Raw genomic sequence first — 17,660 nt, 5'->3', positions numbered from 1 at the left:
TAACTGGCCAGGGAACCTCTCCCCGGCCCTTCCACCCCCGCCGCTTATTTCACATGCTTGTGACCAGAGATGGTTCTGGAGGGCATCTGTGAGAGCAGCACCGGGCCTGCAGGCCAGTGGAAGTTCACTGTGGCCTCTCTGGCTAGAGGACCTTGACTTAGGGAAACTACCCCTTCAGCGAGTGGAAAATCTGAGGGTCTTTCCTAGAGGTCATTCACTCAACATACATGTATTGACTATGTGGCAGGCATCTTTGTTGGTGCTAATGATAGAGAAATACAGTAGGGTTCCTACTCTCATGGAACTTCCCTACTTCTAGAAGGGAGAAGTAAGTAAACCAGGAAATACCAGGTAGTGATAAATCTCTGAAGAAAGTAACCCCCCAGAGCATGTTAGCTCCTGTGGGGAGAGAAGGCCTATTGGAAGAGGCGATATTTAAGCAGATACCTGAATGAGAACGAGCCACCATGCCCAGGTCTGGGGAAGAGTTTTCCTGGCTGAGAGTAAGCTGTTTAGCTTAGGCAAGGCCCTAAGGCCGGAAAGGCGGCCAGTGGCCTGGAGCTAGCCAGGCCAGGCAGAGTGGAGGGTATCAAGATGTGTCAGAAGTAGGCAGGCATCGGATCAGATAGATCCTTTTGTAGATCAGGGATGGAGTTTGGATCTTATTCATTGTACAGTGAGAAATCATGGATGGGTTCTAAGCAGAATATAGTATAACTTACATTTTATTAAAAAAATTTTTTTTGGTGTTTATTTGTTATTCAGACCGAGAGAACAGAGCATGAATGGGGGAGGGGCAGAGAGCGAGAGAGACACAGAATCTGAATCAGGCCCCAGGCTCCGAGTTGTCCACACAGAGCCTGACGCGGGGCTTGAACCCAAAGACTATGAGATCATGACCTGAGACGAAGTCGGACACTTAACCGACTGAGCCACCCAGGTGGCCCTACATTTTATTTTTTTAATATTTATTTATAAGACAGAGCAGAGGAGGGTTGAGAGAGAGAATCCCAAGCAGGCTCTGCACTGTCAACACAGAGCTTGATCTTGTGAACCACGAAATCAGGATCTGAGCTGAAATCAAGAGTCACACGCCTAACCGACTAAGCCACCCAGGCACCCTCCAATTTACCTTTTATTTTATTTATTTATTAAAAAAAATTTTTTTATAGTTAATTTTTGAGACAGAGACAGAACATGAGCGGGGGAGGGGCAGAGAGAGAGAGAGAGAGGGAGACACAGAATCTGAAACAGGCTCCAGGCTCCGAGCCGCTAGCCCAGAACCCGATGTGGGGCTCAAACCCACAAACCGTGAGATCATGACCTGAGCCACCCAGGCACCCCAATTTTTTTTTTAACATTTAGTTGTTTTTTTTTGGTTTTTTTTTTTTTGTTTGTTTTGTTTTGAGAGATAGAGTGTGAGCAGGGGAGGGGCAGAGAGAGAAGACACAGAATCTGAAGGAGGCTCCAGGCTCTGACCTGTCAGCACAGAGTCTGAGGCGGGGCTCGAACCCATAAGCCATGAGATCATGAACTGAGCTGAAGTCAGACACTTAACCAAGCCACCCAGGTGCCCTACAATTGACCTTTTAAAAGACGATTCTTTCTGATACCTGAAATTTGCTTTACAACATTATAGGAAAAGGGGAAGTGAGTAAAGATACGGATGAAACTAGATGGGCCATGTGTTGGTGGCTGTTGAAGTCGAGTGATGAGTACAAAGAGGTTCCTTATGTTATTTGGTCTACTTTTATATAGAGGTCTGGCATTTTTTATAATTGAGAATTAAATGAAAGATCATTCCGGGGCGCCTGGGTGGCTTAGTCGGTTAAGCGTCCGACTTTCGCTTAGGTCATGATCTCATGGTTTGTGGGTTCGAGCCCCGCGTCGGGCTCTGTGCTGACTGCCAGCTCAGAGCCTGGAGCCTGTTTCAGAGTCTGTGACTCCCTCTCTCTCTGACCCTCCCCTGCTCTGTGGCTCCCTCTCTCTCTGACCCTCCCCTGCTCACGCTGTCTCTCTCTCTCTCTCTCTCTCCTAGAAATAAATAAAACATTTTAAAAAATTTTAAAAAAAATAAATGAAAGATCATTCTGGCTGCTGGATGGAGGGAGACGGGACTGTAGGGGCAGCAGTGGAAACAGCGGCCGCTGTGGAGCCCATTGCACTGGTTCAGGAAAGACCGTGGCTTGGGCGACGTGGATGCTAGTGGAGGGATAGGACACGTGTCTGAGAGGTTGCTGTCCTGTTGCATGTGGGTAGGGGGCAAGAGGAAACGTCGAGGTTTTTAGCCTAAGCAACCAGATGAACGGTGGTCCCAAGTTTGAGATGGGAAGAACAAGCCTGGGGGAGAAAATAGAGAGTTGTGAGCCTGGACACGTTATGTTTGACGTCTGTTAGCACTAAGGAGAAGCTTCAGGTTGGCAGGTGGGTAGCTGAGTCTGGTGCTCAGGGAAGAGAGTGGGGCTGGAGTGTCTGGAGAGGCAAGTGCCTGGCTGGGTGTCTCTCCTGCCAGCTCACAGCCCCGCTCTCTCCATGTTTCCCCCCGCAGGGTACTGGCTGTCACGCTGAAATGAACCCCCGGCACTCCTCCGTCTGCCATGGCCACCCTTAAGTCATCCTCTACCGCTGGCACCACCCCCGCCCCCGGGCACAATGCCCCGTCCCCGCCTCCGGACACCTCCTCCCCTGGCACCCCCGCTGATCCTGTCACCAAAGATCCCCCTGCTGCCCCCTCCACCTCTGAGAGCATGAGGCCCTCAGAGCCGGGGGGACAGGCCCCAGAGTCGGGCTGTGGCCTCGTCCCACCAAAGGAGACTGGGGAGCCCCGAGAAGAGCCTGGCTGTGGTGGCCTCTCCCCAAAGGACCTAGGAGGGCAAGACGACAAGGAGCAGGAGGAGGAAGAAGGAGGAGGGCTCCCTCCCGTGGACCTAAGCAACCATTTATTCACAGCTGGTGGTGAGGCCTACCTAGTGGCCAAGCTGTCCCTGTCAGGTGGCAGTGAACTCCTGTTACCAAAGGGCTTCCCCTGGGGTGAGGTGGGAATCAAGGAAGAGCCCGGCTTGCCCCTCCTTGCCCACCTACCCTCTGCACACCTCACTGCCCTTCACATCCAACGTGGCTTTGACCCAATCCAAGGCTTTAGCTCTTCTGACCAAATTCTGTCCCATGATACCTCAGCGCCATCTCTGGCCACCCGTGAGGGAAGGGATGGAGCCTTCTGGAGCTACCAGCTGGTTCCAAACCCACCTGGAGATCCCAAAGATGGCCCTATGGGGAGCAGGGAAGGAGACCACAGGGCGCTCTTCTGGCTCTGCCTCATATGCCGCCTGGGTTTCAGCAGGGCCCAGGTCTTTATGGGTCACATACAGTCTCATGGGGTGAAGCTAACCCCAGCTCAACATCTGGGCTTGCCCAGTAGCACAGCTGTGCTTCAGGCGGGAGATAAGGGCTGTGTGGCTCTCCTAAGCTTTCTGGAACCAAAACCGCCTGCTCACCCCCCCTTAGAAATGCCCCCTGATAACAGCAGCACAGTGAACACAGAGGCACATGTAGCCCAGGCTGAGGATGGGCCCCCTGAGGCAGAAGCCGCGGCTCCTGTCCTGCCTGCTGAAGAAGTCATGGCCCTTAGCCCACCCTCCCCGGCAACAACCTCCGCCACCTGGGACCCCAGCCCAACCCAAGCCAAAGAATCGCCAATGGCAGCTGGCGAGGCAGGGCCAGATTGGTTCCCTGAGGGGCAAGAAGAGGAAGGAGGGCTCTGCCCCCCACTCAACCAAAGCTCACCTGCCTCCAAGGAGGGGGGCACTCTCCCTGCCACAGTCGGCTCCCCCGAAGACCCCAGCGACCCACCCCAGCCCTACCGCCTAGCTGAAGACTACACCCCAGCCCCTGCAGCCTTCCAGGGCCTCAGCCTGTCCAGCCACATGTCTCTGTTACACTCTCGCAACTCCTGCAAGACGCTCAAGTGTCCCAAGTGCAACTGGCATTACAAGTACCAGCAGACCCTGGACGTGCACATGCGGGAAAAGCACCCGGAGAGCAACAGCCACTGCAGCTACTGCAGCGCTGGGGGCGCCCACCCCCGTCTGGCCCGGGGGGAGAGCTACAACTGTGGCTACAAGCCCTACCGCTGCGATGTCTGCAACTACTCCACCACCACCAAGGGCAACCTCAGCATCCACATGCAGTCCGACAAGCACCTGGCCAACCTGCAAGGCTTCCAGGCGGGCCCCGGCGGGCAGGGCAGTCCCCCGGAGGCACCACTCCCGCCCTCTGCCGGGGACAAGGAGCCCAAGACCAAATCATCCTGGCAGTGCAAGGTGTGCAGCTATGAGACTAACATCTCGCGCAACCTGCGCATCCACATGACCTCCGAGAAGCACATGCAGAATGTCCTCATGCTGCATCAGGGGTTGCCGCTGGGCCTGCCACCTGGACTGGTGGGGCCGGGGCCCCCTCCGCCGGCAGGAGCTGCCCCCACCACCCCCCCTGAGCTCTTCCAGTACTTCGGACCGCAGGCCCTAGGGCAGCCTCAGGCTCCCTTGCCTGGCCCTGGGCTGAGGCCAGACAAGCCCCTGGAAGCCCAGCTGCTTCTCAATGGCTTCCACCACCTCGGAGCGCCTGCTCGCAAGTTCCCCCCACCTGGTAAGCAGCCTGGGCTCTGCACCTGTCTCCCCTTTCCCTTCCCCAGGGTCTGACTCTAGTCCCCACTTCCTCCCGAGGGCCAGCCCCCCACTTGGTAACCCCAGCTCCCTCGGCACTATCCTCACTTACCCACCTGCCCCATTCCTTCCCTGGGCCACTAATCGGCTTCTGTCCCCCAGCCCCTGGCAGCCTCTCCCCGGACACCCACCTGCCTCCAAGTCAGCTCCTGGGCTCCTTGTCCGACAGCCTGCCCACCTCACCGCCCCCAGATGACAGCCCGTCCCCGAAAGTGTTCCGCTGCCTCGTGTGCCAGGCCTTCAGCACAGACAACCTGGAGCTGCTGCTCTACCACTGCAGCGTGGGCCGGAGCCTCCCGGAGGCCGAATGGAAGGAGGTGGCCGGTGACACCCACCGCTGCAAGCTCTGCTGCTATGGCACCCAGCTCAAGGCCAACTTTCAACTCCACCTTAAGACTGACAAACATGCTCAGAAGTACCAGCTGGCAGCCCACCTGAGGGAGGGGGGTGGGGCCATGGGCACCCCCTCCCCAGTGCCCCTGGGAGATGGGGCTCCTTATGGCTCTGTTCCCCCCTTGCACCTGCGCTGCAACATCTGTGACTTCGAGTCCAACAGCAAGGAGAAGATGCAGCTGCACGCCCGGGGCACAGCCCATGAAGAAAACAGCCAGATCTATAAGGTGAGAGCGGGGCAGGGAGTGTCTGGGACTTGAGGGGAGCAGTACAGAGCCTCTGGGGTGGGGAAGAAGAGGAAGGCATGGGGACAGACCAAGGAGATGCTGAGTGGGAGAGCGATGGGAAGACCCAGGGTGGCAGGATTGGATACAATGGCAAATATGTACTGGGATTTTTTTGGAGATAGTCGTGGAGAGGAGACCAAAGGATGGTGGACTCTGATGAAATGAATCCAATACCTTTTTTTTTTTTTTTTACTGTTTTATTTATTTCTAAGAGGGAGAGAGAGACAGCATGAGCAGGGGAGGGTCAGAGAGAGAGGGAGATATAGAATCTGAAGCAGTCTCCAGGCTCTGAGCTAGTTGTCAGCACAGAGCCCGATGCGGGGCTTGAACCCACGAACCGTGAGATCATGACCTGAGCTGAAGTCGGATGCTTAACCGACTGAGCCACCCAGGCGCCCCACGAATCCAATACTTTATTCAGCTTTTCTGGTGTTTGGGACTAGAGGAGAGTGTCTGCTCAGGGCATCTTGTCAACAGTTCAAGAGGATGGAACCAGATTCCATTCACCTACTAGGAGGGAGTCCAGGACTGTAGGAAGAAAAGGCGGGGGAGATAAAGCAGTAATACTCAGGTGGCCATAGGGGGGAAAAGAGGGGGCTCAAGAGGGTGGAAGGGATGGGCAACGAGGGGTTGCTGCCGCTCAGGCTCCTTTGGGGGAGGTGAAGGGGTCCCCGAGATGTAGAGGCGTCTGTCTCTTCTGGGCCTGAGCAGCCTCTTTCTGTGCTTCCAGTTTCTGCTGGAGATGGAGGGGGCCGCGGCAGGGGCTGAGCTGGGGCTGTTCCGCTGCCTGCTGTGTGCGTGGGAGACGCCCTCCCGCCTGGCTGTGCTGCAGCACCTGCGCGCACCGGCCCACCGCGACGCCCAGGCCCAGCGGCGTCTGCAGCTGCTGCAGAGCGGCCCTGCGGCCGAGGAAGGGCTCTCGGCTCTTCAGAGCATCCTGAGCTTCAGCCATGGGCAGCTCCGGACTCCCGGTGAGGAAGAGAGGACTGGGCAGGGTGGGCAGCAGGTGTGGGGATACCAGTGAGGAGAAACGAGTCTGTGGGCAGTCAAGAGCAAGTGGGAAGGAGCGATAAAACCAGACTTGGGGAAGAGCGAGGCTGCCCAGTGAAGCAAGGAGCAATAGGCCGCTGGAGGGAGGAGGCAGTGAAAGGCAAGGGCTTTGCTGGGTGGAGAGCAGAGAACGGGAAGGTATATGAGGGGGAATCACCCAGTGATTCTGAATCGTGACCAGCATCCCAGCAACACTGGGTGGGGGGGGAGGGGGGGTGGAAGGAGCTGGCCAGGAAGGAGACAGGAAGTCGAAAAACAGAAGAATGGAATCCACTTTGTGCTGGGTCAGGGCAGGTCAGAAGAAGATGGGAGCTGTGGGCCTGACCTGAAGGCTGCAGGGGTAGGAAGTCCTTGATGAGTTCCCCAGCCTCTTCCTGTCTCCTAGGAGGTCTTTAGCCCGAAGGCTGGGCTTAGGGTCCCCCCTTAGGCAGCTGAGGTTGTACCAGCAGAGACCGGGAACAGCCCGCCAGGCACCATTGATCCAGAGGGTGCAGGAGAAGAGCCTGGCAGGGGCTGTCAGAGGTGGGCATGGGCATCTGGGCTTTGTAAGGGCCAGTGGGGGGCGAGAGTGAGGGTACGGGCAGCAGGAACCGGGAACAGGCAGCATTGACCGGTGCTAATTGAATTGCCAATATGCTGGCTCGAGTTAAGTGCCGGAGGGGCCCGGATCAATAGCTAATGATCCTGGCGCAGGGCTGAATGGAGTTAAGGAACTTTAACACTTTAATTAGGCTGCCACCGAAAATAAATTCCTACACATCTGTCAATTCTTACTTGAGTGGTAATCTCCTCTCTCAGCCAGACCTGCCGCCTCCTGTTTGCCGCACCTGCTTCCATTCAACTTCACTTTCCTTCTTCAGTGCCCCTCCCTTTATGTCTCTGGGCTCCCTGTTTCGAGGACCAGTAGGCAGAGAGCCCAGGTGGCCCCGTCTCTGCTGCCTATGGCCAGACTTGTTTCCATTCTTGACCCAGCCCCCACCATTTACTTAATCTTAGGGTCTCCCAGCTCCAACCCTGTCACTTCTACATCGTCTCTTTTCTGCAGCTTTTTGACTCCTCCATCCATTTTCTCCTTCTCCTGGCTGCTTGTCCTGCTTCCTCTGCCCTATGTCCTCCCTTTCCTGATGCTTCACTCTTTTAAGTTGGCTCTCCCCTCATCCCATGCAGGGAAGGCTCCTGTCACCCCACTAGCTGAGCCGCCCGCCCCTGAAAAAGATGCTCAGAACAAGACAGAGCAATTGGGTGAGTTGTTCATCTGGTCCATTTCCGCTCTATCCCTGCCGCCTGCCCCCCACCCCCTGCCCCATCCTGATAACTTCTGAGATGCACATGGGATTCTGCAGTAAGCCAGCCGCCCAGCAAGGCCTCCTAGGTGCACGGAGACAAACTGATACAAGAAAGGGCTCATCAGAGGGAAAGGAGGGGGAGCCACAAAAGGCTTACATCTGGCCATCCCGCTAACCTGGGATCAGCCCTGCTGGGCCTCCTCTCCCTATAATGGGTACAGCTTTGTACTTTCCTGCCCTTTCCCCCGAGCCCAGCCCCCTACCCTGGGGGCTCTCTGCTACAATCAGGTCATCTTAAGGGCTGGGGGTCTGGAAAGGAAGAGGGAGGGCTGTCAGTCTCTCTTCATCTCCTCTCCTTTCAGCTTCTGAAGAGGCCGAGAACAAGACCGGCTCTCTAGGAGACAGTGCCCACCAGACCACGGTCAGAACTGGGATAACTGGGAAGAGCTGGGCGGCAGTGGGGGGAGGGAGGGGAGGGGGGAACGACTGGTTTTACTGAGATTTGTTCATATTCTAAAGCCTGAAATTCTTGTAGAGCTTTACAGTCAGATTTCAGACTAAAGGCAGACCTAGTTTTGTCATGCTTGTGACGTCTCCCTCAGAACACATTAAGAGAAGCCACCTAGGGCCAGCACCGTACAGGGAGCAAAGCTGGCCCCGGGGGTTGGAGCATAGAGGGAGAAGACAAGGGAGGGCAGGACTTGAGGTAAAAGTGAAGACAGAAGCTGTACCGAGGTAGGAAAGGCTGGAAGTAGGTGGAGGAAGGAGAGAAGACAGAAGTGAGCTGCCCAGCTCTCTATTCCTGTCAGGAGCAGAAAAACAACTAGTCCTGGTTGGTCCCCTCAGCAGAAGGCCCCAAGCCTGCACGGACCCATCCAGGCGTTTCCTTCCTGAGGACAGAGGCCCCAGCTCAGATGACTGACCCAGAGAGCAAACACTGCAGCTCTCCAAGTCTCCCGACTTTGGACCTCTGCCTGGCCTAGGCAGGACCTGGGTGGTACCACTTAGCTCTGTGGCCTGAAAGTGTGGATTCTGAGGGGACTCCCAGCCTGGGTCCCGAGGCTCCAAATGGGACCTCAACAGGCAGGATTACTGCATTCTCATTGTGCTGGCCAGGCCCTTCTCACTCCTGTTCCCTCCTGCAGACTGATTCCAGATGTTTGTTCCTAGGCCCGAGTGCATTAAAATGGGCATCTGGATGCCTTTGCTTTATGGCCTTCCTGTCCCAGTGGCACAGAGGGCAGGAGAGGAAGTGAGCCGATGAACGCAGGCAGGAGGTCGGGCAGTCAGGTGACTGAGACAGAGACAGGGCCTTCCCTCGGCCCCACCCCTCCGGAGGTGTTGGTGGGAAGGTGCCAGCAGAGCCAGGGCAGAATTTTCCTGGGCCACTGGGGGAGCTGTGGTATCTGTTTACATTAAGAAGGGGAGAAGGAAAGAAAGTGGGAGCTGCTAAGCCTCTGGGAGAATGAGCTGGCTTCTGAGCAGACAGGTAGGGAGGGCCCCTCTTCAGAGACAGTCTGGTTAGGGACCTTGGAGAGGCAGAGTGGGCAGGGATGAAGGAGACTCTGGGTCCAGATGTGCCAGGAGGCAGGGGCCGTCTCACGGAGAAGACACGGGCAGGGTGTGTGTGGGTGGGTAAGAAACCTAAATCCGGAGGAGGAGGGTCATACTGTTAGCTGGAGTACTAAGCAAGGCAGCAGAGACAGGGAAAGATCAAGGAGAGACAGGCCAGGATGGAGGGAGAGGGCTGGACAAAGGAAGGCAAGGGAAAGTCTAGCCTAGGCCCTTGTCCCAGTGGAAAGGAAATGAGGGAGGAGCCAGCTTCTTGCTTCTGGCTGGATTCATGGTGATGCCTTGATGCTTCCGAATGGGGCTCATGCCTCCTAAACTGGGAGCAGGGGATCATGCTGTGTCCAAGAACACAAAGGGCTGGGTGACGGTGGGTCCCAGCCTTCCCTGACACCTCGTCCACCCCCTGTGCGCCCCTAGGTATTCTGCTGTCCATACTGCAGCTTCCTGAGCCCAGAGCCCGACCAGGTGAGGGCTCATGTGCTCTCCCAGCATGCAGTGCAGCCCAAGTACAGGTGTCCGCTGTGCCAGGAGCAGCTGGTGGGCCGGCCTGCCTTGCACTTCCACCTTAGCCACCTTCACAATGTGGTGCCCGAGTGCGTTGAGAAGCTGCTGCTTGTGGTGAGTACTGGCTGGGTGAGGAGCCATCCAGGAGGCCCTGTTTGGGCCAGGAGGGGAAGAGGCAAGGGTGTCCAGGAAGTGTGTGTGTAGCAGGAACGGTGTTGGTGAGGAAAGCAGCATTTCACAGGTTTGCAGGGGGATTTTAGAATTGGACGGAAACTCAGCAGAGCTCGTCTGGCTACCTCTGCTCGCTGGTGAGGGAGCTAAGCATTTCCTTCATTTCCCTTAGGTCCTGACCAGAGCTGTTCAATGAGAGGCATGGGCTTTGGTGCAGGAGAGGCAGCAGCCATAGGCCCTCTCCTCTGGGGAAAAGCTGAAGTTAGGGGAGCATGTCCAGGAGGAGACTGGAGCCCCGGACAGGGGCTGGGCATAAGCGCAGGTGCAGAGCAGGGCATGAGGAGTAGTGGGGTGGGTCGTTGCAGGGGAGTCACTGGGCTTTCTTCCATCACAGGCAACAACGGTAGAGATGACCTTTATGACCAAAGTGCTGCCTGGGCCCACTCTATGCCCACTGGGGGATGCCCCAGAGCCCCCTGCTTCTGGGCCAGAGCCTGCACCCAGCAGAGAACAGGGAGCAGGTAAGAAAGGGGACCTGGGCTCTGGGGACCAAGAGGGTCTGAAGACACCCGAGGCAAGGATCAGTTGCCCTGGATGTTGGGTGGGTGTGGTCTGACTTCAGACAAATTTCCCTTCTCATGGCACCTTTCTCTTTCCCTCAGAAGGCCCCCACCTGACTCCAGAAGCCAGTCCTGATCCTCTTCCTGAGCCTCCCCCGCCCTCAGCCGAGGCCCCAGACAAACCCCCAGGAAGCCCTGATCAACCCCCTTCTCCAGCCCCATCGCCAGCCCCTCGGCCTGATGCCCCGGCGGAAGAAATGGCCCCTCTACCTGCTGTGGCTGAGGAGGAAGAGGGGAGTGTGGGGGAGCCCCGCCATGCAGAGCCGACTCCAGCTGACTCCCGCCACCCTCTGACCTACCGGAAGACCACCAACTTTGCCCTGGACAAGTTTCTTGACCCTGCGAGGCCCTATAAGTGCACTGTGTGTAAGGAGTCCTTCACACAGAAGAATATCCTCCTGGTCCATTACAACTCTGTCTCTCACCTGCACAAGATGAAGAAGGCTGCCATTGACCCGTCTGGCCCTGCCCGAGGAGAGGCAGGTGCTGCGCCTCCCACTGCTGCCGCCACAGACAAGCCCTTTAAGTGCACGGTCTGCCGCGTCTCCTACAACCAGAGCTCCACCCTAGAGATCCACATGCGCTCAGTTCTGCACCAGACTCGCTCTCGGGGGAACAAGACCGACGCTAAGGCTGAGGGGCCAGAGCGTGGCCAAGAAGAGCCCAAGGAAGGCGAGACGGAGGGGGAGGTGGGCGCTGAGAAGAAGGGCCCTGACCCTGGTGGCTTCATATCTGGGTTGCCCTTCCTGTCACCTCCCCCACCCCCCTTGGACCTGCACCGTTTCCCAGCACCCCTCTTCACCCCACCGGTCTTGCCCCCCTTCCCGCTGGTGCCCGAATCACTGCTTAAGCTCCAGCAGCAACAGCTGCTCCTGCCCTTCTACCTCCATGACCTCAAGGTGGGGCCCAAGCTGGCACTGGCTGGGCCCACACCCCTGCTGTCTCTGCCAGCTGCCCCTCCCCCTCCCCCACCCCCTAAAGCCGAGCTGGCTGAGCGGGAGTGGGAGCGGCCCCCCATGGCAGAAGAGGGGAATGAGGCAGGGCCCACTTCGCCCCCCAGCTCAACACCCAATGAAGCGGCGCGCACTGCAGCCAAAGCCCTTCTAGAAAACTTTGGCTTTGAGCTGGTAATCCAGTACAACGAAGGGAAGCAGGCTGTGCCCCCTCCCCCAGCCCCACCCCCACCAGAGGCCCTGGGGGGTGGAGACAAGCTGGCCTGTGGGGCCTGTGGGAAACTCTTCTCCAATATGCTTATCCTCAAGACCCACGAGGAGCACGTCCACCGCCGATTTCTGCCCTTTGAGGCCCTGAGCCGTTATGCTGCTCAGTTCCGAAAGAGCTATGATAGCCTCTACCCACCCCCTGCAGAGCCCCCCAAACCTCCTGATGGGTCACTGGATTCACCAGCTCCCCAACTGGGCCCACCCTTCCTGGTCCCAGAGCCCGAGGCAGGGGTGGCCCGTCCCTCTGAGGAGCGAAGCCGGGCAGGAGGACGCTGGCCACCAGAGGAGGAAGAAAGCTCCAGAGGGAATCTGCCTCCCCTAGTGCCTGCAGGCCGCAGGTTCTCCAGAACCAAGTTCACAGAGTTCCAGACCCAAGCCCTGCAGTCTTTCTTTGAGACCAGTGCTTACCCCAAGGACGGAGAAGTGGAGCGGCTTGCAAGTCTCCTGGGCCTGGCTACCCGTGTGGTGGTAGTGTGGTTCCAGAATGCCCGCCAGAAAGCACGCAAAAATGCCATTGAGGGTGTGCCGACCGGAGGCGGCAGCGGGGGAGCCTCTGGCTGCAGGCGCTGCCACGCCACCTTCTCTTGTGTTTTTGAGTTGGTGCGGCACCTCAAGAAATGCTATGATGACCAGCCCCCTGAAGGGGAAGAGGAAGAGGCAGAGAGAGAGGAGGAAGAGGAAGAGGTAGAGGAGGAGGATGCAGAAGAGGAACAGAGCCTGGAACCCCCCGCAAGGCCCGAGGGACCCTCACCAGAACCCACAGACAGGGAAGAGCTGAGCCAAGCAGAGGCAACAAACCCAGGAGGCAAAGAGCCTGAAGCGAGGGCTCCTCCCTCACCTTCCCCAGCCCATACTTGTGACCAGTGCACCATGTCTTTCCCCAGCCAAGACCTCCTGTCCAGTCACCGCCGGCTACACTTCCTGCCATCTGTGCAGCCCAGTGCTGCCCCCCACCTCCTAGATTTGCCCTTGCTGGTGTTTGGGGAGCGAAGCCCCCTGGTGGCAGGAGCTCCACCAGCCCCAGGGCCACCGCTGAAACGGAAGCATGAGGAGGGCAGCCTGTCCCCAACGGGCAGTGAAGCAGGGGGTGGAGGGGAGGGCGAGCCCCCCAGGGACAAGCGCCTGCGTACTACCATCCTGCCCGAACAGCTGGAGATCCTGTACCGCTGGTACATGCAAGACTCCAACCCAACACGCAAGATGCTCGACTGCATCTCTGAGGAGGTGGGACTCAAAAAGCGAGTGGTGCAGGTCTGGTTTCAGAACACCAGGGCCCGGGAGAGGAAAGGCCAATTTCGAAGCACTCCTGGTGGGGTGCCCAACCCAGCAGTCAAGCCCCTTGTCACTCCTGCCCCTGCAACCTTCCCCAAGTTCAACCTCTTGTTGGGCAAGGTAGACGATGGGTCTGGGAGGGAAGCCCCAAAGCGGGAAGCACCTGTTTTTCCCTACCCCCCCGTCACTCCTGCGGCCGGGCCCCTGCCTTTTCTACCACCTGGGAAAGAGGCCACCACCCCAACACCAGAGCCACCTCTACTTCTCCCACCTCCCCCTCCACCCAGTGAGGAAGAGGGTGCAGAGGAACCGTCTAAAGCTTCACCAGAGAGCGAGGCTTGTAGTCCATCTGCAGGTGATCTCAGCGATTCGTCTGCTTCCAGTCTGGCCGAACCAGAGTCTCCTGGGGCTGGAGGAAGCGGTGGAGGAACAGGAAGTGGCGTCGGGGCTCCAGATGGAATGGGGCAGCGGCGCTACAGGACCCAGATGAGCAGCCTGCAATTGAAGATCATGAAAGCCTGCTATGAAGCCTACCGTACCCCAACCATGCAGGAGTGCGAGGTGCTGGGGGAGGAGATTGGGCTGCCCAAGAGAGTCATCCAGGTCTGGTTCCAGAACGCTCGTGCCAAGGAAAAGAAGGCCAAACTGCAGGGGGCAGCAGTTGGTGGGGCTGGGGGCAGCAGTGAGGGCCCCTTGGGAGCCCAGCGCACGGACTGCCCCTACTGTGATGTCAAGTATGATTTCTATGTCTCCTGCCGAGGCCATCTCTTTTCCCGCCAGCACCTGGCCAAGCTCAAAGAAGCAGTCCGAGCCCAGTTGAAGAGTGAAAGCAAGTGCTATGAGTTGGCCCCAGCACCTGAGGCACCCCTGGCTTCCAAGGCCCCACCTGCCACCACACCTGCCTCTATGCCCCTTGGGGCTGCCCCGGCCCTGCCTCGCCTGGCCCCGGTCCTCTTGTCTGGTCCAGCTTTGGCCCAGCCCCCGCTGGGCAGCCTAGCTCCTTTCAATTCAGGTGAGTGGGCAGTTGAGGGGGGGCGGTTGGACTTCAGAAATTAACTCTCTCTAATGACATGCTCCTCTTTTCTCCTGGACTCTTCCACCTCCACTCTCCCGTGGCCTTCCTTAGTTTCAAGCTTTTGGGGGAGAGAAGGGAGGGAAGGGAGCAAGGCAGCTAGGTGGTGGGAATGGGCGAGGGTGTGGCTGGAGGTGGCTAATCCTTCATCCCTTTCATCTTCCTAGGCCCTGCAGCCTCCTCTGGCCTCCTGGGCCTCGCCACTTCAGTCCTGCCTGCTACCACGGTGGTTCAGACTGCTGGCCCAGGGTGCCCCTTACCTCAGAGACCTGTGCCCGAGCAAACTATCAACTCCACAGCAGGCACCACTGACCCTGTCCCAGGCCCCCCTACTGAGCCCTCTGGGGACAAGGTCTCTGGTGAGCGCAAGCCAGTTGCAGCCCCCGCCAACTCCTCCACTGACGCCCTCAAGAACCTCAAAGCACTGAAGGCTACTGTTCCAGCCCTGTTGGGGGGCCAATTCCTGCCCTTCCCATTGCCCCCTGCAGGGGGAGCAACACCACCAGCTGTCTTTGGCCCACAGTTACAGGGGGCCTACTTCCAACAGCTCTATGGCATGAAGAAGGGGCTATTTCCCATGAACCCTGTGATACCTCAGACCCTCATCGGACTGCTCCCCAACGCCCTCCTCCAGCCACCACCCCAGGCCCCTGAGCCCACAGCTACAGCGCCTCCAAAGCCTCCTGAACTGCCTGCTCCAGGGGAGGGGGAAGCCGGGGAGGCTGATGAGCTGCTGTCAGGCAGTACCGGCATCTCCACTGTGGATGTGACCCACCGCTATCTGTGCCGCCAGTGCAAGATGGCATTTGATGGGGAGGCCCCGGCCACTGCTCATCAGAGATCCTTCTGCTTCTTTGGGCGGGGTTCTGGGGGTTCTGTGCCCCCCCCACTGCGGGTGCCCATCTGCACCTACCATTGCCTGGCATGTGAGGTGCTGCTGAGTGGGCACGAAGCCCTGGCCTCCCACCTGCGCTCCTCGGCCCACAGGCGCAAGGCGGCCCCACCCCCAGGGGGCCCACCCATCACCGTCACCAACGCCGCCACTGCCGCCACGGCTGCTGTGGCTTTTGCCAAAGAGGAAGCAAGATTACCTCACACGGACTCCAATCCAAAAACTACTACTACCTCTACACTTCTAGCTTTATAAACAGATAAACCAAGATGGGGGGAGAGGGGAGGGCCTCAGGGCTCCCTCCCTTACTCCAAGGGGTGTTCGGTGGGAGCTCAAATCCCTCACCCCAACCCTTGTTTCCGCCCACCTCATGGGAATCTTTAAATTCCCACCCTCAGTGGGCTTCACACACCCCACCTCCAGCAGAGTCCTGCCTCCTCCCCTGCCCCCAGATATACACTGATCCTCTGCGGCTCCTTGCCCCGTCTTCACAGACATCCACCTTGTCATCCTGACGGTCCACTCATCTCTGCCCTGCCCACCACACACAAGATCTATCCTAGAGTCCATCTTCCTACAACCTTTTCCCCACTGAATTCCCAGTCACCCCCCTACCCCCGCAACACTCAATCCCTGCAAACACACAAGTACATGTTACTCCATGCTGTTCTGACTGAGAAAACACCAAAAAAAAAAAAAAAAAAAAGGAAGAATAAAGTAAAAAAGAATACCCAAGGCAAAGAAGGGGGAAGGAAAACAAACACTGCTACTCCCCCTTCTCCCTACCCCCTTGTTTAGAGCGACACACAGCTCACAAACTTTCCAAATACCTAGTTGGCTCTCAAAGTGAAGCCTGGGATGGGCAGGGAGCCCACAAAACTCTAACCAAACTGGAGGTTGGCAGGGGGAGAAGTGCTCGCAGCTCACTCTCTCCACACCCCACCCTCCTAATCCTCTCCTCGCCTGACAGAGGAGCCCCTGCGACCTGGACTCTAGGGGAAGCCGTCGCCAGGAACCCCTCTGCCAACCCCCACCCCGCACCCTGGGAACTGCAGTAACTTATTCTCAAAGGCTTTAAACACAGAGATCCTCTCAGCAGCCGTGGGCCCGCCCCTTGTCCCCAGCCCTGCCATGTGGGGGTCCAGCCTCCGGGACCGGCGCTGCCCACCAACGGCAAATCCAAAGTTCTTTTAAAAAAACTGAAACACACACACAACCAAAAAAAAAAAACAAAAACAAAATAAAAATGAGAGAGAGCACGCGCGCACATGTGCACGGGAGACAGATGGAGACAGAGGATTGAACTAAAGTAAAACACAAACTTGGAAAATACAGAAAAAAACCTGAAAAGTCTCCAATCAAACAAGTGTTTTTTTCCTGTTTGTGTTACCTTCCCCCCTCCATGTTGAGGGTTTCTTTAAACCACTGGTCTTTGGGAGATCTACTGGCTTTAAGTCCTTGTGTGGGTTCCATGATCCTCAAGATGGAAAGCCATGCAGCCTGGCCCTGGCCATGCCCAGCCTCACAGACTGGGGCTGGTAATGGAGACAAGGGCCCAGAGATGTGGGGACCTACCCTTGCCCTCTGAATTGAGTATTTATCAGGACAGGTAACATCCCCTCGTTCCCTGCTGCTAGTTAGAAGAGTCAATGCTGTCAAATGTATCTTGGAGGTCTGAGGAAGAAAGGGGTGGACAGGGCAGTTTAGTTTCTGAGTTTGGGGTATGCCTCTCTTTTGCTTCATTCACAAAGCCCTGCTATTTCCCTTCCTGGTGGCTCCTTCCCATTTCTGGTCACTTCTTGGACTTCTTGCCTTTGTAGGGTCCCTTGTTCCCCATCTGTGTTCTTCCCTCATCCTCTGCCCTTCCTCCCATCAGCAAGCAGCAGCTGCTGGAGGCGCCACCAAAGGAGTCAGACTGTCTGGGAGGCCCCCAAGGCCTCTGGAACCCATGACAGATGAGGGGGTGGGTGGGCAAGGTGACTGAAGCACAAGGTGAATGTCTGACAGGGTGCTGTCACCAAGGGAGCCAGTGAAAGAGGAACGAACCGGAAGAGGTCTCCCCACCACTAATCTCACTGTTTCTGCCGGCATCAAGTGGCAGGTAATTGGCAACCCCAAAACCCAGCTAAATTACCACAGGGTAGAAAAGCAGGTGCTTTAGTTCAACAAAGAAAAGCTTGCAAAAGCTCTCAGTCCCAAGTCATTTCTGCTACCACCCTTGCCCCCGGGACCTCCCTTCTCAAGGTCGTCTCCTTGCAAACTCTCCCTTCAGGCTTCTTCCACTACCATCATCCATTTAATATGCAGACACACAAATTCAGCCAGCCCTGGGATTTTTGGCTTCCTGGCCTGTCACTTTGCCCTGTGAACTGGTTAACACCAAAGCGGTGGCTTACACGCCCAGAAGATGGGAGGGGAGGGAAAACTCAGCTGAGTCCCGCTAGTGCCCGCAAGTTCTATGAATCGCACTTCTGGCCCCATTCATTTCTAAAATTGAAAGCTCCTACTCTAGCAAACGGGGGGGAGGGCAGAGTCATTTTGATGATGTCAGGTATAAATGCAGGTCCAACTGTCGTCTCAATCTTGCTGCCAACCTT

At 57.2% G+C, this 17,660-nt stretch overlaps 1 protein-coding gene across 1 annotated transcript; it reads left to right on the top strand.

Moving 5' to 3' along the window:
- Positions 1 to 2,558: 2,558 nt before the first annotated feature.
- On the top strand, positions 2,559 to 15,766 carry ZFHX2 (zinc finger homeobox 2). Its single transcript, XM_039254689.1, has 9 exons — positions 2,559 to 4,644; positions 4,824 to 5,341; positions 6,132 to 6,372; positions 7,619 to 7,693; positions 8,100 to 8,158; positions 9,727 to 9,927; positions 10,379 to 10,505; positions 10,647 to 14,111; positions 14,339 to 15,766. The coding sequence occupies exons 1-9, from the start codon at positions 2,598 to 2,600 to the stop codon at positions 15,316 to 15,318; spliced, it is 7,713 nt and encodes a 2,570-aa protein (XP_039110620.1). The 5' UTR covers positions 2,559 to 2,597; the 3' UTR covers positions 15,319 to 15,766.
- The last annotated feature ends 1,894 nt before the right edge of the window (positions 15,767 to 17,660 follow it).

The sequence above is a fragment of the Hyaena hyaena genome, unplaced genomic scaffold (genome assembly GCF_003009895.1).
Source record: "Hyaena hyaena isolate Hyena2069 unplaced genomic scaffold, ASM300989v1 scaffold_497, whole genome shotgun sequence".
NCBI classification, from domain to species: domain Eukaryota; kingdom Metazoa; phylum Chordata; class Mammalia; order Carnivora; family Hyaenidae; genus Hyaena; species Hyaena hyaena.
This window is presented reverse-complemented; position numbering and strand designations above follow the sequence as displayed.